Source organism: Bombina bombina, unplaced genomic scaffold (genome assembly GCF_027579735.1).
Source record: "Bombina bombina isolate aBomBom1 unplaced genomic scaffold, aBomBom1.pri scaffold_995, whole genome shotgun sequence".
Lineage (NCBI taxonomy): Eukaryota > Metazoa > Chordata > Amphibia > Anura > Bombinatoridae > Bombina > Bombina bombina.
In genome coordinates, this window is record NW_026512555.1 from 45,119 (window position 1) to 66,149 (window position 21,031).

Here is a 21,031-nt window from a genome sequence, read left to right on the forward strand (position 1 = left end):
AAACATATATGTAATGTACATGTATTGGCAAAAATGCTTCTAGTAAAAGTTATCATTGTTTTAGTGTTAACATTTTTCTGGGCATGTGAAGCATGGCTAGATATTGTCACTGCACCCACATTTTAAATAATGCAGCTGCTCAGATCATCAGTGGAGCTTGTATCATGTCAGCCATTACCAAATTAAGTCATTACCAGATAGTACAAGCACCTTAGGCTAACACCTTAGGCTGTGTTTAAAATGCTGGTGCATGGTGCATACTTAAACTTTTGAAACAGCTATAGTTTTTATTAGAAGCATTTTTGCTAATACATGTACATTACAAAATTTCTTCTGTTCAATAACGAAATGCACCCATGTGGTTTCCAATTTTAGCTGGAATATCCCTTTAATGCTGAACTCTTCTGTAATTAACTATAATGTTATAGTATTTTACAGTTTACACAACATTGACTATATTCAAATTAAATTACAATCAATGTATCCTCTTATTTATTTTCCTTGTGTGCAATTATTTTTTTCTGCGTGCAGGCTTGATGCCGCTTGTGTGTGGCCCTGAGAAAGTACAGAGTTGCTAAAATCTATCTGTCTGTCTGTATGTCTATCTATCTTTCTATCTATCTATGGGACAAACTTATATAGCACAAAAAAATTGATTCCTGCAGAGCTCTGGTCCAACCATTCAGGGTCTTTGTGCTATCTTGCCTTGGTAGGGTGCATTTGAAAATAGAAAGGTATAAAAGAGTGGGGTTCACCCAGTACAGTGCCTGCATTAGCTGGTGTCCAGGGGGTGTTTGTGGCGAAGGCCCAGTGGACAATTATCTCTCCGGACGGGCAGGCAGAGAAGACATACAGATTGCAAGCAATGAAGCCGTTGTGGGTTGCGTCTCTTAATATTCAGCATACAAACCCTCTAAGTCTCCAGCAAGTTCATTGCGGCTTTGTCCCTGCTCCTCTATTCTGGGTCTTGGTGGCCTGCTCCCTTTGTAAACTTCTCTGGAATTATTAATTTTTTTAACCAAACCGCGTCTCACTGCTTCTGCAATTTCTAAGTCAGAACCATTTTCAGAACAGTGTCATATGTCAGATGTAGAGTTAGTGCCAAATTTAGCCACGTTTCCTACTGGATCTTTAATAGTCCGCTCCGTCTAAAGACTCCCCGTCTCTGATAAATGGTTTCTGATTGTTTGACAGTGCACTGTCATGCCGTGTTGCGGCTCAGTTTTACCGGTGTCTTAAATTAAGATGTCTACCATAAGAATTATACTACCGCGTCACTTCCGGTGACGTGTAGTCAGCTGCTGGAGGGTTGTGGCGCTCTCTGCGCATAGGCACAATAAACAGCGCTCACTGGAGGCCCAACCTCCTACAAACAGCTGTTTAAGGCAGAAAAGGTGACAACTTACTTTAGAACACTGGTGTTCTAAAGTAAGTTGTCTACTGCGTAGGAATTGCCGCCAGATCAATCTGTCCTTCTCTCCATAACACAGATTTTATTTTGCAATAATTTTTAAATAGTTTGTACTTGCTGTATTTAGTTCCTTTTTCGCTGTTCTATACCTTTATAACAATATATCAAATTAGTCAACGCTGTACTTCAGAAAACGCAAAAATACAGCACAGTACAGCGTTGACTAATTTGAGATATTGCTATAAAGGTATAGAACGGAGAAAAAGGAACTAAATACAGCAAGTACAAACTTTCAAAATTATTGCACAATAAAATCTGTGTTATGGAGAGAAGGACAGAGCGATCAGGCGGCAATTCCTATGCGGTAGACAACTTACTTTACAATACCGATGTTCTAAAGTAAGTTGTCACCTATTCTGCCTTAAACAGCTGTTTGTAGGAGGTTGGGCCTCTAGCGCATGAGCAGTGAGTGCCACAAACCTCCAGCAGCTGATTAAAGTTACCGGAAGTGACGCGGTAGTCACATTCCTACGCGGTAGACAACTAACTTTAGAACAACGGCAGCCAAATTTTACTTTCCACATCCTTCTGGTGTTATGCGGCCTGACAAGCTGCCTGCGCTACACCAAGTGTTAAGGTGCGCATCCCACTACTGCGCACCTTTTGTGTGAACATTGATTACAATGCATATTTTTATAGTAAATCTGTAAAAAAAAAAGGTTTGGCTCAGAAAAATCCATGTAAAGCCTCAATTAATAATAATACAATTCAGTGTAGAATCACCACACACACTGGAAAGTTAGTTACTTTTTAAAACATAAACATATGGCACCTGAAATGCTACTCTTGTCACTGGCAAATCAAACTTAAGGGGAGAGACTTGCTTTCCGTTAACAGCTTGCATTAGGACATTCCTTCATGCACCAGGCTATACATCTTTCCTACATTGAGTGACTGTATGCAGCAGCTGTCTATCGATTAGCGAACAATGAGCCTCACTCTCTGTCATGTCCTGAACATGTGGCAAACCTTGTCCAATCAGATGCTGCAAAAAACGAAACACATACGGCACTCGTAACAAGGATACTCCGACTTGTACCTCTATCTTGTCAGCATCACTCTACCTGGGGAATATAGGCGGCTGCTCAGCCAAAGAAACTGGCAACCCATTAGCTGAAGAATCATTCAAGGATCCAGCGAGCAGTAAAGTTATAATACAACATAGCTTTTATTAGCAGTATGAACAAAATATAAGGAGAATATAAGGAGAATGTGTGTCATGAATAAAAAGCCTACTCATTTCAGCATATAGCTCTAGTCCTGGCTTAGAGTGCTTACTAGCCCAGCTTTAAAAATGGCTAAAATGTTGTAATTTGGTCCACATAATCTAAATCATTATTACAAACATGCAGTATCAATGTTCCATTAACAGTCATCAAAATAGTCATCTGTTTACACAAAAAGAGGACAATTAATGTATCTAGGTCCCACAACCGTGATGTGAAATCTCAAATTAGGGAACATCTCTCCTATTACTATTGGCACCTCTACCACACCCCATATGCAATATTTTACACAAAAACCTGGTTGCAGTGAAGCTACTTTCAGAAGGAAGGCAATTGAACAAGTAGTCAGGACATAAAGAGAAGGTGATAGACCTTCTCAGAAAAGGGCTGTAGTGGTTGCCTATCGTATGGAGCTTAAACCTGACACAAATTGGTGGTACAGTGTATTTCAAGGGACAATGTGAAATGCTGACTGTCAGTGTCACGTAGTGGGGCTAATTATGTTCATTTGGCTCCTACGGTGACGTTATTCTAATCAGGGCTGTTGGTTGACGCTGGGGAGCTAAGGATAAATCTGAGAAAGCGGCTCCGTGATGCATGTGTGTGTAACGTGTTTTTACTATGGTTAGCGGCTGTGAGAAGTACTGGGATAAGCTGTTTTAGCTTCAGATAATCTAGGTGTGGTCACTTATAATTTTTCTTTCCGGCCATTTTTACTCTACAAGAGGCCCTCTTTCTGATTACCGACCACGAGGGGCGGGGCTGATTTCGCGCTCTTCAGACCGGATGCGTCTTGAAGCCGCGCACTTTCTTCTGGCTGAGATCTGCAGAGGACGTGTTTCCCGGACGCTTGTCGAGACCGCATGGTTCTAGTAATTAAAGCAGGCGCTCTTGAGTGCACTGTTTGTGTCACTGTGTCATGGGGGCAGGTAGGCGCCGCAGCGGAGCTGTGGCGAGGTGCACTGGTGTTTAGTTTAGTTTAAAGTTTTGTTTAACTTTTTACACTAGTTCTTTTTCTGTAAAATATATATGAGTGTTAAAGGCACAGAACGCTTCTAGAGTAAAGCATAACAGTGTTTAGAGCAGCAATTATAAGCGCATTATAAATCAAACAAGCTTATAGCTGCCTTAGTTTTGGACATAGAACCTTTCCATTTTTCTCAGTTTTTTTTATATAAAAGAAAAACAATTGCATAGACAGACTGTTTTTTTTTATATTTTTGTTGAAGCTTATTAATAGCACCATATTCATTCTTGTTTAGGATATGGATTTGCAAAGCATCACATGTTCATTATGTTTGAATGCTAATGTGGAGCCCCCTGTTACTTTTTGTCCTTCATGCACTGAAAGGACTTTACAGTTTAGGGAACGTATTTTCTTTAATGAAGATATGTCTAAAGCGGATGTTTCTCAGGATTCTGCTGAGGTTCAGAGTATGCCGCAACTTTCTCTCCAAGCGTCACAGCCATTACCACTCGCTCAGGCGATGCCTTGTTCTTCAACGGCGTCTGCGGCGTTCACCCTGCAGGATATTGCTGCAGTGATGTCATCTACTCTTTTAGAGGTGTTATGTGCTTTACCTTTACTGCAAGGCATGCGCAGTAGGAAAGAGGCCCATGTGGTCCATGCAGCTTCTGATGCCTTGATGGCGATTTTCGATGTACCCTCCCTGGGCTCTGAATTGGGGGTTTGGAAGCTCTGTCTGAGGGGGAACTTTCTGACTCGGGAAGTAATTTGCCCCTGACGGATTCGGGCATAATGTCCTTCAGATTTAAGCATGAACACCTCCGCCTGTTTCTCCGGGAGGTTTTGTTGACTCTGGACGACTGTGACCCAATTGTGGTCCCTCCAGAGAAATTGAGTAAGATGGACAAATATTTAGAGGTCCCTTCTTATTCTGATGTTTTCCCTGTTCCCAAGAGAACTTCGGAAATGGTGGCTAAGGAATGGAAGAGACCGGGTATTCCATTCTCCCCTCCTACTGTTTTCAAGAAGATGTACCCTATTGCTGACGCTATTAGGGATTCTTGGCAGACGGTGCCTAAGGTGGAGGGAGCTATATTCACTTTGGCTAAACGGACTATTGAGGATAGTTGTGCCTTCAAAGACCCTATGGATAAAAAACTGGAAGGTCTCCTCAAAAAGATCTATGTTCATCAGGGGTTGTTATTACAACCGGTGGCCTGCATTGTCACAGTTACGACTGCGGCTGCTTTTTGGTTTGATGCCTTAGAAGAATCTCTTATAACCGAGACTTCTTTGGAAGAAATACAAGACAGAATTAAGGCTCTTAAGTTAGCTAACTCCTTTGTTACAGATGCTGCCTTTCAGATTTCCAAGCTGGCAGCTAAGAGTTCAGGATTTTCCATCCTAGCACGTAGAGCTTTATGGTTAAAGTTTTGGTCTGCGGAAGTATTGTCTAAATCTAAGCTTTTGGCTTTACCTTACAAGGGGAAGACCCTGTTTGGGCCTGACTTAAAGGAGATTATTTCCGACATCACGGGAGGTAAGGGTCATTCCCTCCCTCAGGATAGGAAGTCCGAACAGAGGGGTCGTCAGAGTAATTTTCGTTCCTTTCGAAAATTTAAAGGAACCCCCTCTTCCTTTTCTTCTAAACCAGAAGGTAACTATCCTGCAGACAAATCTACCTGGAGACCAAATCAATCTTGGAACAAGGTTAAGCAATCCAAGAAGCCTGCCGCTGCTCCCAAGTCAGCATGAAGGGTTGGCCCCCGATCCGGGACCGGATCTAGTATGGGGCAGACTGTCTTTCTTCATCCAGGCTTGGATAAGAGATGTTCAGTATCCCTGGGCATTAGAAATAGTGTCTCAGGGATACAAGTTGGAATTCAGAAATTCTCCCCCCAGAGGAAGGTTTCTTCTTTCTCGATTGTCTGTAGACCAGATAAAGAGAGAGGCGTTCTGTGTAAAAGACCTCTCCTCCATGGGAGTAATTTGTCTCGTTCCTATACAGGGACAGGGCTTTTATTCCAATCTGTTCGTAGTCCCCAAAAAAGAGGGAACTTTCAGACCTATCTTAGATCTCAAGAGTCTAATCAAGTTTCTCAGAGTTCCATCCTTCAAGATGGAAACTATTCGTACCATTCTTCTGTTGATCCAGGAGGGTCAATTTATAACTACCGTGGACTTAAAGAATGCATATCTTCATGTTCCTATCCACAGAGATCATCACAAGTTCCTGAGGTTTGCCTTTCTGGACACTCATTTCCAGTTCATGGCTCTGCCTTTTGGTCTGGCCACGGCACCCAGAATTTTCACAAAGGTCCTGGGGTCTCTGCTGGCGGTTCTTCGGCCGTGGGGCATTGCAGTGGCGCCTTATCTGGACGATATTCTAATACAGGCGTCATCTTATCAGCTAGCAAGGTCTCATACCGACCTTGTTCTCTCCTTCCTGAGGACTCACGGGTGGAAGATAAATCTGGGAAAGAGTTTGCTAATTCCACAAACCAGGGTACCCTTCTTGGGAACTCTCATCGACTCTCTATCCATGAAAATTTTTCTGACAGAGGTCAGGAGATTAAAGATCATGAATACATGTCGAGCCCTTCAGTCCAATCCTCGGCTGTCAGTGGCTCAGTGTATGGAGGTACTTGGATTGATGGTGGCGGCAATGGACATAGTTCTTTTTGCTCGGTTTAATCTCCGGCCACTGCAATTGAGCATGCTCAGGCAGTGGAATGGAGATTATGCAGACTTGTCTCCTCAAATTCATCTAGATCAGGAGACAAGGGAATCTCTTCTTTGGTGGTTGTCACGGGATCATCTATCCCAGGGGACATGCTTTCGCAGACCCTCGTGGGTGATTGTGACGATGGACGCCAGCCTATTGGGCTGGGGAGCGGTCTGGAACTCCCTGAGGGCTCAGGGTGTATGGACTCAGGCAGAGTCTCTTCTTCCAATCAATATTCTGGAACTGAGAGCCATTTTCAATGTGCTTCAGGCATGGCCTCAGCTGGCTTCGGCCCATTTCATCAGGTTCCAATCGGACAACATAACGACAGTGGCTTACGTCAATCATCAGGGAGGAACCAGGAGTTCCTTGGTGATGACAGAAGTAGCCAAAATCATACGGTGGGCGGAGACTCACTTGCCATCTGTCTGCAATTTATATCCCAGGGGTGGACAACTGGGAAGCAGACTTCCTGAGCAGACAGACTTTCCATCCAGGGGAGTGGGAAATTCATCCGGAGGTGTTCTCTACCCTGATCCAGAGTTGGAACTTATGGCGTCTCGTCAGAATGCCAAGCTTCCGAGATACTGGTCCAGATCCAGGGATCCCCAGGCCGAACTGATAGATGCCTTGGCAGTGCCTTGGTCGTTCAACCTAGCTTATGTGTTTCCTCCATTTGCTCTCTTTCCCCGGGTGATTGCTCGAATCAAACAGGAGAGGGCTTCAGTGATCCTCATTGCTCCTGCGTGGCCTTGCAGGACTTCGTATGCCGATCTGGTGGACATGTCATCCCTGCCATCGTGGAGACTCCCATTGAGAGAAGACCTTCTCTTCAGGGACCCTTCCATCATCCGAATCTAGTTTCTCTGCAACTGACTGCATGGAGATTGAACGCTTGATTTTATCTAAGCGGGGGTTCTCTGATTCGGTCATTGATACTTTGATTCAGGCTCGTAAACCTGTTACTAGAAGAATTTACCATAAGATATGGTGTACATATCTTTATTGGTGTGAATCCAAAGGCTACTCATGGAGTAGGGTTAGGATTCCCAGGATTTTGTCCTTTCTCCAAGAAGGATTGGAGAAAGGGTTATCTGCAAGTTCATTAAAGGGACAGATTTCTGCTTTGTCTATTTTGCTTCACAAGCGTCTGGCAGATGTCCCAGACGTTCAATCCTTTTGTCAGGCTCTGACTAGAATCAGACCTGTGTTTCGATCTATTGCTCCGCCTTGGAGTTTGAATTTAGTTCTTAAAGTTCTTCAAGGGATTCCGTTTGAACCTATGCATTCCATAGATATTAAGTTGTTATCTTGGAAAGTTTTGTTTTTGGTTGCTATTTCTTCTGCTCGCAGAGTATCTGAGCTTTCAGCATTACAATGTGATTCCCCTTATCTTATTTTCCATTCGGATAAGGCAGTGTTACGTACCAAACCTGGTTTCCTTCCTAAGGTTGTTTCTAGTAGGAACATTAATCAGGAGATTGTTGTTCCTTCCTTGTGTCCTAATCCTTCTAAGAAGGAGCGTCTATTACATAATTTAGACGTAGTCCATGCCTTGAAGTTTTACTTACAGGCAACTAAGGAATTTCGTCAATCTTCTTCCTTGTTCGTTGTGTTTTCTGGGAAGCGTAGGGGTCAAAAAGTTATGGCTACCTCTCTTTCTTTTTGGCTGAAGAGTATCATCCGTTTTGCATATGAGACTGCTGGACAGCAGCCTCCTGAAAGAATTACGGCTCATTCCGCTAGGGCGGTGGCTTCCTCGTGGGCATTCAAAAATTATGCTTCTGTTGAACAGATTTGCAAAGCTGCAACTTGGTGGTCTCTTCACACTTTTTCCAAATTTTCCAAATTCAATACTTTTGCCTCGTCTGAGGCTGTTTTTGGGAGGAAAGTTCTTCAAGCAGTGGTGCCTTCCGTTTATGTTCCCTGTCTTGTCCCTCCCGTTTCATCCGTGTACTGTAGCTTTGGTATTGTATCCCACAAGTAAGGATGAATTCCGTGGACTCATTGCATCTTGTAAAAGAAAAAGAAATTTATGCTTACCTGAATTTAATTTTTTTTAATTATTTTACGATACGATGAGTCCACGGCCCACCCTGTTTTTATATGACAGGTCTTTTTATTTTTTGCTAAACTTCAGACACCTCTGCACCTTGGCTTTTCCTTTCTCTTCCTAACTTTGGTCGAATGACTGGAGTGGGAGGGAAGGGAGGAGCTATATATATACAGCTCTGTTGTGGTGTTCTTTGCCTCCTCCTGCTGACCAGGAGGCGATATCCCACAAGTAAGGATGAATTCCGTGGACGACTCATATCGTAAAAGAAATAAATTTATCAGGTAAGCATAAATTTCCACCACAAAACACAGCACATAAAGAAGCCAAGAGATCTGCTATTATTTAGTAGTAGAAACAATTTTTTAAGCTATAAGCAAGGAACAGCCCCATGAATATAATACAAAAGCAATGTGTGTTTTATGTGGGCAGTAATAATAGCAAACAAATTAACACACCTTTTTTCTTTTTATTAAAAACATGAGAAAATGATTGAAAAGGCAATTGTCATAAACATGTGCATGACTAGCCCTGGTTGTAATCAGGGTATTAGCCAAATATATATCACCATTATAAGTCCATCTTCATGCTTGAGGGATAATTGTTTACATCAGTATTTATTATAGGAAGTCCTTACATTCATCAATGTTTGCATATCCGGTAAACTTCATACAAATATTAATGATCAGCAATGCTTAAACCTATTAAGTCTGTGTCCTTTATACTGTATATAAAAAATTATACAGCTGTACGGTTATGACAGTATTTCAGGAACAGAGTTAATTGATCACAGGCAGCCACCAAATGTTCCTTGATTGCCCAAATCGATGGCGTTGTTTTACCATAATATACTCAAAGATGACAATGACATGCATTTGAAGGGACATTAAATGCAAACTTGCACCCACATAAAATGTGTATTAATACATAGTAAAAGGAGATTTAATTGTACATGAATCCATATATTTTGCCTGTCATGGATATCATTTTAGCTGTGTAAATTCTCCCGACAGGGTGACTGCAGTTTTTCTAAAATTGGCTGTGTGTAGAGTAGTGCAACAGTCTCAAATTTTAAGAAGATTGCCTCTGAGTGACAATGGTATCCACCATTTATTCGCAACCAGGGGATTATGGACCACAATGTTGTGCATGCAGATATCTCACCTTATCTATGACATCCTGGTGAAAGGATGTTGTGGCCAATGGTTTTAATATATATTGTTAAGAATGGTGGTTGGAATTTGTAGTTGAAGGGACAGCAAACACCTTGAGATATTATATGTTTATATATTAAATGTTTTAAGTTATGTGTAATGAAACAACTTTGCAATATATTTTAATTATTTATTTTGCCCCTTTTTATGTAATTTAGCTCTGAAAACCGAGCAATTTCTAATAATCAGAACATGAAAAGCACCCTGCTGACTTTTCAAGCTAACCCTGCTACATCTATTTGACTAACTGGCTTTAACTGATAACAGCTGCTAATAAATGATGACAGCAGCTAATTAGTAGATTGTCTCCTCTAAATAAGGCAAATAGTGGGTGGAGTTTAGCTGTTGATAAACAACTGAAGTTAAAATGATGTTAATTTGTTTGTTAATTTGGCTGATATGTTATTCTATAGCTTCACAACAGAAATATCTTCTAATTACAAGGTATTTACTGTCCATTTAATCTTAGGGTTAACCCTTGAATGCTGAGAGTTTGCAATTCATTTCTTAGGCCTTATTTTGGTATGGTGACATGGCAGACTATTTATTTTGATAGCCACAATATTGTTTTCGAAGAGGGTCCCCTCAGCAAATGAGACCAAGAAAACAAAGGCCACTGGGCTTTTTAAAACTGAACTGCACTGAAACAGAAAAACAATGAATTTGAGTTGCTCTTTTAACCTATAACAGTGGCATTTAAACACAAAAAGACAGGATTGCTGAGACAGGCCATTCTACCTTTAAGTAGGTGAGTTATGTTTTCACCTGTAGAACGTTAACCGATTTTACACTTCTTTTTTTTTTTGGTGAGAAAATAAATGTGCCCTGTTAGATCACTTTTTTTTTATTATTATTATTATTTTTTTAATTATTTTTTTAAAGCTTTCTAATGAAGACGAAGGTTGGGAAGAAAGATTTAGTGAATTATCTGAGAATTCAAAAATGCTGAGTTCATCTGTGGATGAAATGCGTGAAGACCTGACTAATAAACAGAGTCAAATCAAGGTACGTTTTAATTAAGCACTGTTTGTTAAATACTTTTAAATAAACTCTATGGATAATTGAGTTCATCTGGATTTGAAAGCCTTCTAGAGTTGCCTGTTCTTCATGCTTTATTTATTTACACCTGTTCAGCATTATGATTGCAATTCTATACATTATTGAAAACATTGTTGCCATACAGTGTTCACCATTAGTGATGTTGCGAACATAAAAATTTAAGTTCGCAAACGGCGGACTCGAACTTCCGCAAACGTTCGCGAACCGGGCGAACCACAATTGACTTCAATAGGCAGGCGAACTTTAAAACCCACAATGACTCTTTCTGGCCACAATAGTGATGGAAAAGTTGTTTCAAGGGGACTAACACCTGGACTGTGGCATGCCGGAGGGGGATCCATGGCAAAACTCCCACGGAAAATTACATAGTTGATGCAGAGTCTGGTTTTAACCCATAAAGGGGCTAAATCACCTAACATTCCTAAATTGTTTGGAATAACGTGCTTTAAAACATCAGGTATGATGTTGTATCGATCAGGTAGTGTAAGGGTTACACCCGCTTCACAGTGACAGACCAAACTCCCTGTGTAACGCACCGCAAACAACCGCAAACAGTCCATTTGCACAACCACGAGATAGATGGATTTGATAGATAGATACATTGAAGGCAACTTCAATTAGATTACACTAGCAGACTGATGTTTCACAGTCAAAAAATATTTTTTTTAAATATTTACACTACTGTTATAACAAATATGATTGGTGGCACTAGTTGGCAAGTGGGCCTGGCACACACGCTGGGAGGAAGGCAACTGCAATTAGATTACACTAGGTGACTGATGTTTCTCAGTCAAAAAAGTTTTTATTTTAAATATTTACAATACTGTTATAACAAATATGATTGGTGGCATTAGTTGGCAAGTGGGCCTGGCACACACGCTGGCAGGCAGGCAACTGCAATTAGATTACACTACATGACTGATGTTTCTCAGTCAAAAAAGTTTTTATTTTAAATATTTACAATACTGTTATAACAAATATGATTTGTGGCACTAGTTGGAAAGTGGGCCTGGCACACACGCTGGCAGACAGGCAACTGCAATTAAATAACAATAGCAGACTGATGTAAAAGTTTTTTTTTTAAAAAGCTATACTAATGTTACAACAGATAGGAGTGATGGCACTCAGGATAGAAGTAGGCACAGTATGTGCTTGCAGCCTGACACACAGGCTGGCATTAGTGGCAGGCTGGCCTGGCAACTAAAATTAAATAACACTAGAAGACTGATGTAAGAGTTTTTTTTTACAAAATTTAAACTAATGTTACACCAGATAGGAGTGGTGGACTGGCACTGAGGATGGAAGTAGGCACAGTATATGCTGGCAGCCTGACACACAGGCTGGCACTAATGGCAGCCTGGCTGGCAACTAAAATTAAATAACACTAAAAGAGGACTGATGTAAAAAAAAATTAAACATTTTTTTTTACACTAATGTTACACCAGATATAAGTGGTGGAAAAAAGAGCTATTAATCACACTATATGATGTGGGCCTGACACACAGGCCTGATGGAAAATGAAATTAGATTACACTAGCAAAATGATTTAAAAGTTTTGTTGGTTAAATTTACACTAATGTTAAGCAGATATCAGTGGTGGCACTAATCACGGTATATGCTGTGAGCCTCACACACAGGCTGAAAGCCAGGCAAATGCAAATAAAATAAAAAAATAAAAAAAGACTGAAGTTATAGCCATAAAAAGGGCTTTTTGGGGTGCTGTCCTTACAGCAGAGATTAGATGAGTCCTTCAGGACTGTAGTGGACACTAAATACACTAGCCTAGCTATCTATTTCCCTATAATGTCAGCAGCAGCAACACTAAAGCTCCTCTCACTAAGAAAGCAAGATCGTAATCAATCTAAAATGGCTGCTGCCAAGGAGCTGGGAGGGTCTGTGAGGGAGTGTCTGCTGCTGATTGGCTCAAATGTGTCAGAAGGCTGTGAGATACAGGGTCAAAGTTTCCTCAATGATGACACATAGGGGGCAGATCGAACATCGCATATGTTCGCCCACAGCGGCGAACGCGAACAAGCTATGTTCGCCGGGAACTGTTCTCCGGCAAACAGTTCGCGACATCACTATTCACCATGTGCTCTTTCTTGACCCTTCCTTGGTATGCTCTACAACAAAAGAGAACAAAGTAAATTTGATAGTAGAATTTGAGAATGTTTTAAATTTAATTAACTACTCTACTTAAATCATAAGAGTTTAATTTTGATTTTCACATCTTTTGTAATGATTTTATTTGTTACATCCAGAGGGCCATATTATTTCTGTGTGATGAATGATTTGGTGTCGATCTCTGTTTTCTGTACTTTTTGTGGAGTCAGACATACTTTTCAACAGACATAAATCAAATGAGCAGTACAAATATTTATTCAAATAAAGAAAATACAAAATGATGATGTTTTGGGCAAATTGCCATATTCGCACAACCATTTGCCCAAAACCTTATTCATTTGCATTTTCAGTCTTTGTTTGAAATACACATATTGATAATTTGCTGTATTGTATTGATCATCTTATTTTTAGTCAGATTTTTTTTAATGTATGTTTCTTTCATAAGTTGGTCAGAGTCATCACATATGGGATCCTATACTTAAAGGGCCATGATACCCAAATGTTGAAACACTTGAAACTGATGCAGTATAACTGTAAAAAGCTGAACATCTCTATGTAAAAAAGAAAGATATTTTACCTCAAAAATTACTCAGTAGCCACATCCCATTGTAAAGGACTTCTAAGCAGCAAATCAGTATGTCTGTCCCGGGACAGGCAAAGGGGAGAGCTTTGTGCACTCTCATGTTATTTCCCTATTCAGTTTAAGGAAGTTTACAATAAAATCTCATGAGATCATAGTAAAATAGTCCATGACCTCATTACTGCTGATGCTGATTGGCTGCTGTTCATTTCTTCATATTTTTTTTTTATTTTTTTTACCTGAGATACTCGGGTTATATTTTTCTGTCAGCTTTTTACAGTTATACTGCATCAGTTTTAAGTCATTTAGCATATGAGTATTATGTCCCTTTAAGCTGCGTTCATATTTAGCCTATGAGTATTATGTCCCTTTAAGCTAAGTCCATTATGAAACGGGGAGGGATAACGGTTAAAGGTACATGAAACCTATTTTTTTTTTCTTTCACAATTCAGAAAGAATATACAATTTTAAACAACTTTCCAATGTACTTCTATTATCAAATTTGCTTCATTCTCTTTGTTTCCTTTACTGAAGGAGCAATAGTGCATTACTGGGAGCTAGCTAAACATATTTAGTCAGCCGATGACAAGAGACAAATGTGTGTAGCCAACAATCAACAGTTTGTTCTCATTAGTGTGGGATATGTACTTATTTATTTTTTACAAAAGGATACCAAGAGAATGAAGTAAATTTGAAAATAGAAGTGAATTTAATTGGGTCTTAAAATTACATGCTTTATCTGAATCATACAAGTTTAATTTTGACTTTCCTATCCCTTTTAACCCCTTAACGTCCTACAAAAAAACGGTTGTTAGCGACAGACGTGCCTGACACGTCCTCTGGGGTTTCAAGCGCTGGAATAATTGCACAATCTGTTTGTAAATAATTTCAGTGAGAAACCTAAAGTTTGTGAAAAAGTGAACGATTTTTTTTTATTTGATCACATTTGGCTTTGAAATGGTGACATGAAATATACAAAAATGGGCCTAGATCAATACTTTGGGTTGTCTACTAAAAAAATATATACATGTGAAGGGTTATTCAGGGATTCCTGACAGATAAGTGAAAAAAGAAAGATAGTGAGTGCGCCCAAGGCTAAAGATACTATAAAGGATTTATTAACATCCGGATTGGATAGTTTATTTTGAAATTGTTTTTATTAGGAATTTTGTTGTATTAATATATAAAATTAACATAGCCTTTCAATATGAAATTAGTATCATAACATCTTTGCATATATCTGTTTGTTTTTTGTACAATCTGGAAATAAAATGAACTTTTACATCAATCTTGTGTTTTTTTTATATTATTATACATCGGGTCTAGAAAAAAAATGCGGTCTAAATTGGCGGATTGGATAGTTTATATGATGATTGCAATATTAAAATCACAATGGAAAAATACATATAAAAGTGGGACGCCTCCCAATGCTTGTAAAAAGATGAATTCATAAAATGTGCTTATTCATAAAAATATTAAAATATCCAAACGTACATATGCGTGCTTAAAGATTATGGTAATATCAAAAACAAGATATGCGTTAATGCAGATAACCAAGAACAATGTGAAGATAGCAGCGGCTAAAATACAAAAGTTCATCCGTTGTGTAATAGGGCATAAATTAACTGCCATATTTGCAAAAAGTTTAAAACACAGAGCACAAGTCAATTCTGCTGCAAATATTGCATTATCTACTTCTTAGCAAACAAAAACAGTCAATAGGACTATCCGAAGTGTTACGTAACCTCTTTATATACCATAATAGATCACAAAAAAGGAATTGAGGCAGTAAACACATTTTTAACAAAGGATATAAGTCTAAAAAAAGAACAAAAAGAGTTCATAATAAAAAGTATTTGCATTTATATTAGAATATAATTATTTTTCTTTTGATGGCAAATATTTCTCTTGTAAGGTGTATCCAGTCCACGGATCATCCATTACTTGTGGGATATTCGCCTTCCCAACAGGAAGTTGCAAGAGGATCACCCACAGCAGAGCTGTCTATATAGCTCCTCCCCTAACTGCCACCTCCAATCATTCTCTTGCAACTCTCGACAAGCATGGAAGCGAGATGTGGTGAAATGTAGTTGTTTTTTTCTTCAATTCAAGAGTTTGTTATTTTTAAATGGTACCGGAGTTGTACTATTTTGGTCCCAGGCAGAAAATAGAAGAAGAATCTGCCTGTGGTCTCTAATGATCTTAGCAGGTTGTAACTTAGATCTATTGCTGTTCTCACACATAACTGAAGAGAGAGGTAACTTCAGCTGGGGAATGGCGTGCAGGTTATCCTGCTATGAGGTATTTGCAGTTTAAATTTTTTCTAGAAGAATGTATATGCTAGAAAATGCTGCTGATACCAGATTTATTTAAGGTAAGCATGATTAGTGATTTAATAGCGACTAGTATCATGCTTACTGTTAGAGGTAATACTCTTATTATTTTTCAATTCCTGTCATATAAAACGTTTGCTGGGAGTGCTTTAAACGTTTTTATATATTTTTTGGTGATAAAACTTTATTGGGGCCTAGTTTTTCCACATGGCTGGCTTAAATTTGCCTAGAAATAGTTCCCTTAGGCCTCTCACTGTGTAGACATGAGGGGGAGGGGCCTAATTTCTGTCAGGTACTTGTCAGCCAGTATGTACCTTTAAGCATATCTTATATAAGGCTACTCCTCCCCCTTCCACCTGCCAATTAATTTCGTTTGAGTTACTGACCAAGTTACCTTGACACAGCTACTCTTACTCCTGGCTAAAGCTAAAATTACTAACTTACTGGATTATTCTACCAGCACAACGTGTTGTGCCTCACCTACATTACCTTATATCTCCAAGGATATACCACAAGAGTATTCCGTCTGTGCAAATAACGTAGCAAGCTCCGTTACATGTTAAGGATTATACAGCTGTCACCTCCGTTATCCTGACAACCGGAACTATCACTGAAGCCAGCTGACGTATAGCTGTGTGACCGACCTATTGAACTTTCACATACGGCTTGTCAGTTTCCAGCGTTTACAAATTTCTACCGCTCCTGTTTGTTTGCCTCCTGTGTGTGCTCAGCGTCCTCACAGCCTGTCAGCTGTTCCAGCGTCCTGATTGGACAGTTCGCGCACACCCCCACAGCCGCTGCAGCTTCGAAGCACTTCTCCCTCCACAGTTAAACAGGACTGATTTGCTACACCTCTGTTGTGACTGCCTCGCAACTTGTAATACCTACTCTCATACAAGATTATTTACCACATCCTAAAGGAACATTATTGAACCGTTCTGCCTCTGAACTGTAATCTCCTTGTCTGCTCTCTGCTAATTATAAAAGGCATCCACTGTTTTGCTATTGCGGTTTAGCCATTACACAACCGCCTCTTCCTTGCCTACTTATGCCTGTAAGGACTATCAAAAATACTCCTGTAACAAGATAGCAGGAGTCTGCCTAAAATTAACCTTGTACTTCTACTTAAATACAGGGTCTGCAGTTGAGATTCACTGTATAAAGAACTTTTCCTCCACATAACCTAACAATTTCGCGCCTAAGTGCGCAATAAAATTTACAGACTGAGACATCCAGTTTCCCTGCAGGAGCCCCCTGAATGCTATAGGACCTCTCTAAAGGGCTTTTAGGCTTTCCAAAGTTGTTTGTATGGCAAGGTAGGGCCACAGCAGAGCTGTGGCAGTTTGTTGTGACTGTTTCTTTGATCCGTTTTTTAAACTAAGGGGTTAATCATCCATTTGCAAGTGGGTGCAATGCTCTGTTAGCTTATTATACACACTGTAAAATTTTTTTTGATTTACTGCTTTTTTTCACTGTTTTTCAAATTCTGACCTTTTTTATTTTTCTTAAAGGCACAGTACCGTTTTTATTTTTTGCTTGTTAACTTGCTTTAAAGTGTTTTCCAAGCTTGCTGGTCTCATTGCTAGTCTATTTAAACATGTCTGACATAGAGGAAACTCCTTGTTCATTATGTTTTGAAGCCATGGTGGAACCCCCTCTTAGAATGTGTACCAAATGTACTGATTTCACTTTAAGTAATAAAGACCATATTCTGTCTTTAAAAAAATTTATCACCAGAGGAATCTGACGAGGGGGAAGTTATGCCGACTAAATCGCCCCACGTGTCAGAACCTTTTAAATCCCGCTCAAGGGACTCACGCTCAAGAGGCACCAAGTACATCTAGCGCGCCCATGGCGTTTACTTTACAAAACATAGCGGCAGTAATGGATAATACACTGTCAGCTGTATTATCCAGACTACCTGGGTTACGAGGAAAGCGAGACAGCTCTGGAGTGAGAAGGAATACAGAGCATACTGACGCTTTAGTAGCTATGTCTTATACCCCCTCACAATATGCAGAAGCTGAGGAAGGAGAACTTCTTTCTGTGGGTGATTTTTATGACTCATGGAAGAGGATTCAACCTGATTCTGATATGTCAACATATAAATTTAAGCTTGAACATCTCCGCGTGTTGCTCAGGGAGGTTTTAGCTGCTCTGAATGACTGTGATACAATTGCAGTGCCAGAGAAATTGTGCAGATTGGATAAATACTACGCAGTGCCTGTTTACACTGATGTTTTTCCAATACCTAAAAGGTTTACAGAAATTATTACTAAGGAATGGGATAGACCAGGTGTGCCGTTCTCTCCCCCTCCTATTTTTAAGAAAATGTTTCCAATAGATGCCGCCACACGGGACTTATGGCAAACGGTCCCTAAGGTGGAGGGAGCAGTTTCTACCCTAGCTAAGCGTACTACTATCCCTGTTGAGGACAGTTGTGCTTTCTTAGATCCAATGGATAAAAAGTTAGAGGGTTACCTTAAGAAAATGTTTATTCAACAAGGTTTTATTCTACAGCCCCTTGCATGCATTGCTCCAGTCACTGCTGCTGCGGCCTTCTGGTTTGAGTCTCTGGAAGAGGCTTTACAGGTAGAGACTTCATTGCATGATATACTTGACAAGCTTAGAGCACTTAAGCTAGCCAATTCTTTTGTTTCTGATGCCATTGTTCATTTGACTAAACTAACGGCTAAGCATTCTGGTTTTGCTATTCAGGCGTGTAGGGCGCTATGGCTTAAATCATGGTCAGCTGACGTTACTTCAAAGTCTAAGCTGCTTAATATTCCCTTCAAGGGACAGACCCTATTTGGGCCTGGCTTGAAGGAGATCATTTCTGATATCACAGGAGGAAAAGGTCATGCCCTTCCTCAGGATAGTTCCAAATCAAGGGCCAAACAGACTTTTGTGCCTTTCGAAACTTCAAGGCGAGTGCGGCATCAACTTCCTCTAATTCAAAACAAGAGGGAACTTTTGCTCAGTCCAAGTCGGTCTGGAGACCTAACCAGACTTGGAACAAAGGTAAGCAGGCCAAAAAGCCTGCTGCTGCCTCTAAGACAGCATGAAGGATTGGCCCCCGATCCGGTAACGGATCTAGTAGGGGGCAGACTTTCGCTCTTTGCCCAGGCTTGGGCAAGAGATGTCCAGGATCCCCGGCGTTGGAAATTGTATCCCAGGGATATCTTCTGGACTTCAGAGCTTCTCCTCCAAAAGGGAGATTTCACCCTTCACAATTATCTGCAAACCAGATAAAGAGAGAGGCATTTTTACACTGTGTTCAAGACCTCCTAGTTATGGGAATGATCCACCCAGTTCCAAAGGAGGAACAGGGACAAGGATTCTATTCAAATATATTTATGGTTCCCAAAAAAGAGGGAACCTTCAGACCAATCTTAGATCTCAAGATCCTAAACAAATTTCTCAGGGTCCCATCATTCAAGATGGAGACTATTCGAACCATCCTACCTATGATCCAGGAGGGTCAATACATGACTACAGTGGATTTAAAGGATGCTTATCTTCACATTCCGATACACAAAGATCATCATCGGTTTCTCAGGTTTGCCTTCCTAGACAGGCATTACCAGTTTGTAGCTCTTCCCTTTGGGTTAGCTACAGCCCCAAGAGTCTTTACGAAGGTTCTGGGGTCACTTCTGGCGGTCCTAAGGCCGCGGGGCATAGCAGTGGCCCCTTATTTAGACGACATTCTGATACAGGCGTCAAATTTCCAAATTGCCAAGTCTCATACGGACATAGTTCTGGCATTTCTGAGGTTGCATGGGTGGAAAGTGAACGAAGAAAAGAGTTCTCTATCCCCTCTCACAAGAGTTTCCTTTCTGGGAACTCTAATAGATTCTGTAGAAATGAGGATTTACCTGACAGAGACCAGGTTATCAAAACTTCTAAATTCCTGCCGTGTTCTTTATTCCACTTCTCGCCCTTCGGTGGCTCAGTGTATGTAAGTAATCGGCTTAATGGTAGCGGCAATGGACATAGTGCCGTTTGCCCGTCTGCATCTCAGACCGCTGCAATTCTGCATGCTCAGTCAGTGGAATGGGGATTACACAGATTTGTCCCCTCTACTAAATCTGGATCAAGAGACCAGGGATTCTCTTCTCTGGTGGCTATCTCGGGTCCATCTGTCCAAAGGTATGACCTTTCGCAGGCCAGATTGGACAATTGTAACGACAGATGCCAGCCTTCTAGGCTGGGGGGCAGTCTGGAGCTCCCTGAAGGCTCAGGGTTCGTGGACTCAGGAGGAGACACTCCTTCCGATAAACATTCTGGAACTAAGAGCGATATTCAATGCTCTTCAGGCTTGGCCTCAGCTAGAGACAATGAGGTTCATCAGATTTCAGTCGGACAACATCACGACTTTGGCTTACATCAACCATCAAGGGGGAACAAGGAGTTCCCTAGCGATGTTGGAAGTTTCAAAAATAATTAGTTGGGCAGAGATTCACTCTTGCCACCTATCAGCTATCCATATCCCAGGAGTAGAGAACTGGGAGGCGGATTTTCTAAGTTGACAGACTTTCCCTCCGGGGGAGTGGGAACTCCATCCGGAGGTGTTTGCACAATTGATTCATCTTTGGGGCAAACCAGAACTGGATCTCATGGCGTCTCGCCAGAACGCCAAACTTCCTTGTTACGGATCCAGGTCCAGGGATCCCAAGGCGACGCTGATAGATGCTCTAGCAGCGCCTTGGTCCTTCAACCTGGCTTATGTGTTTCCACCGTTTCCTCTGCTCCCTCGTCTGATTGCCAAAATCAAGCAGGAGAGAGCATCGGTGATCTTGATAGCACCTGCGTGGCCACGCAGGACTTGGTATGCAGATCTAGTGGACATGTCATCCTTTCCACCATGGACTCTGCCTCTGAGACAGGACCTTCTACTTCAGGGTCCTTTCAACCATCCAAATCTAATTTCTCTGAGACAGACTGCCGGGAGATTGAACGCTTGATTTTATCAAAGCGTGGCTTCTCCAAGTCAGTCATTGATGCCTTAATACAGGCACGAAAGCCTGTCACCAGGAAAATCTATCATAAGATATGGCGTAAATATCTTTATTGGTGTGAATCCAAGGGTTACTTATGGAGTAAAGTCAGAATTCCCAGGATATTGTCTTTTCTCCAAGAAGGATTGGAAAAAGGATTGTCAGCTAGTTCCTTAAAGGGACAGATTTCTGCTCTGTCTATTCTTTTGCACAAGCGTCTGGCGGATGTTCCAGACGTTCAGGCATTTTGTCAGGCTTTAGTTAGAATCAAGCCTGTGTTTA

The 21,031-nt window shown here is 40.8% G+C and overlaps 1 protein-coding gene across 1 annotated transcript in view; it reads left to right on the plus strand.

Moving 5' to 3' along the window:
• The window catches only part of LOC128644394 (putative cTAGE family member 3), a gene marked incomplete at its 3' end in the record, with an annotated part of 59,536 nt that overhangs the window by 32,872 nt on the left and 5,633 nt on the right, over positions 1–21,031 (plus strand). The window contains exon 6 of the mRNA XM_053697022.1: positions 10,539–10,661. Within this exon, the coding sequence (XP_053552997.1) occupies positions 10,539–10,661 (123 nt within the window). The remainder of the gene's footprint in view (positions 1–10,538; positions 10,662–21,031) is intronic.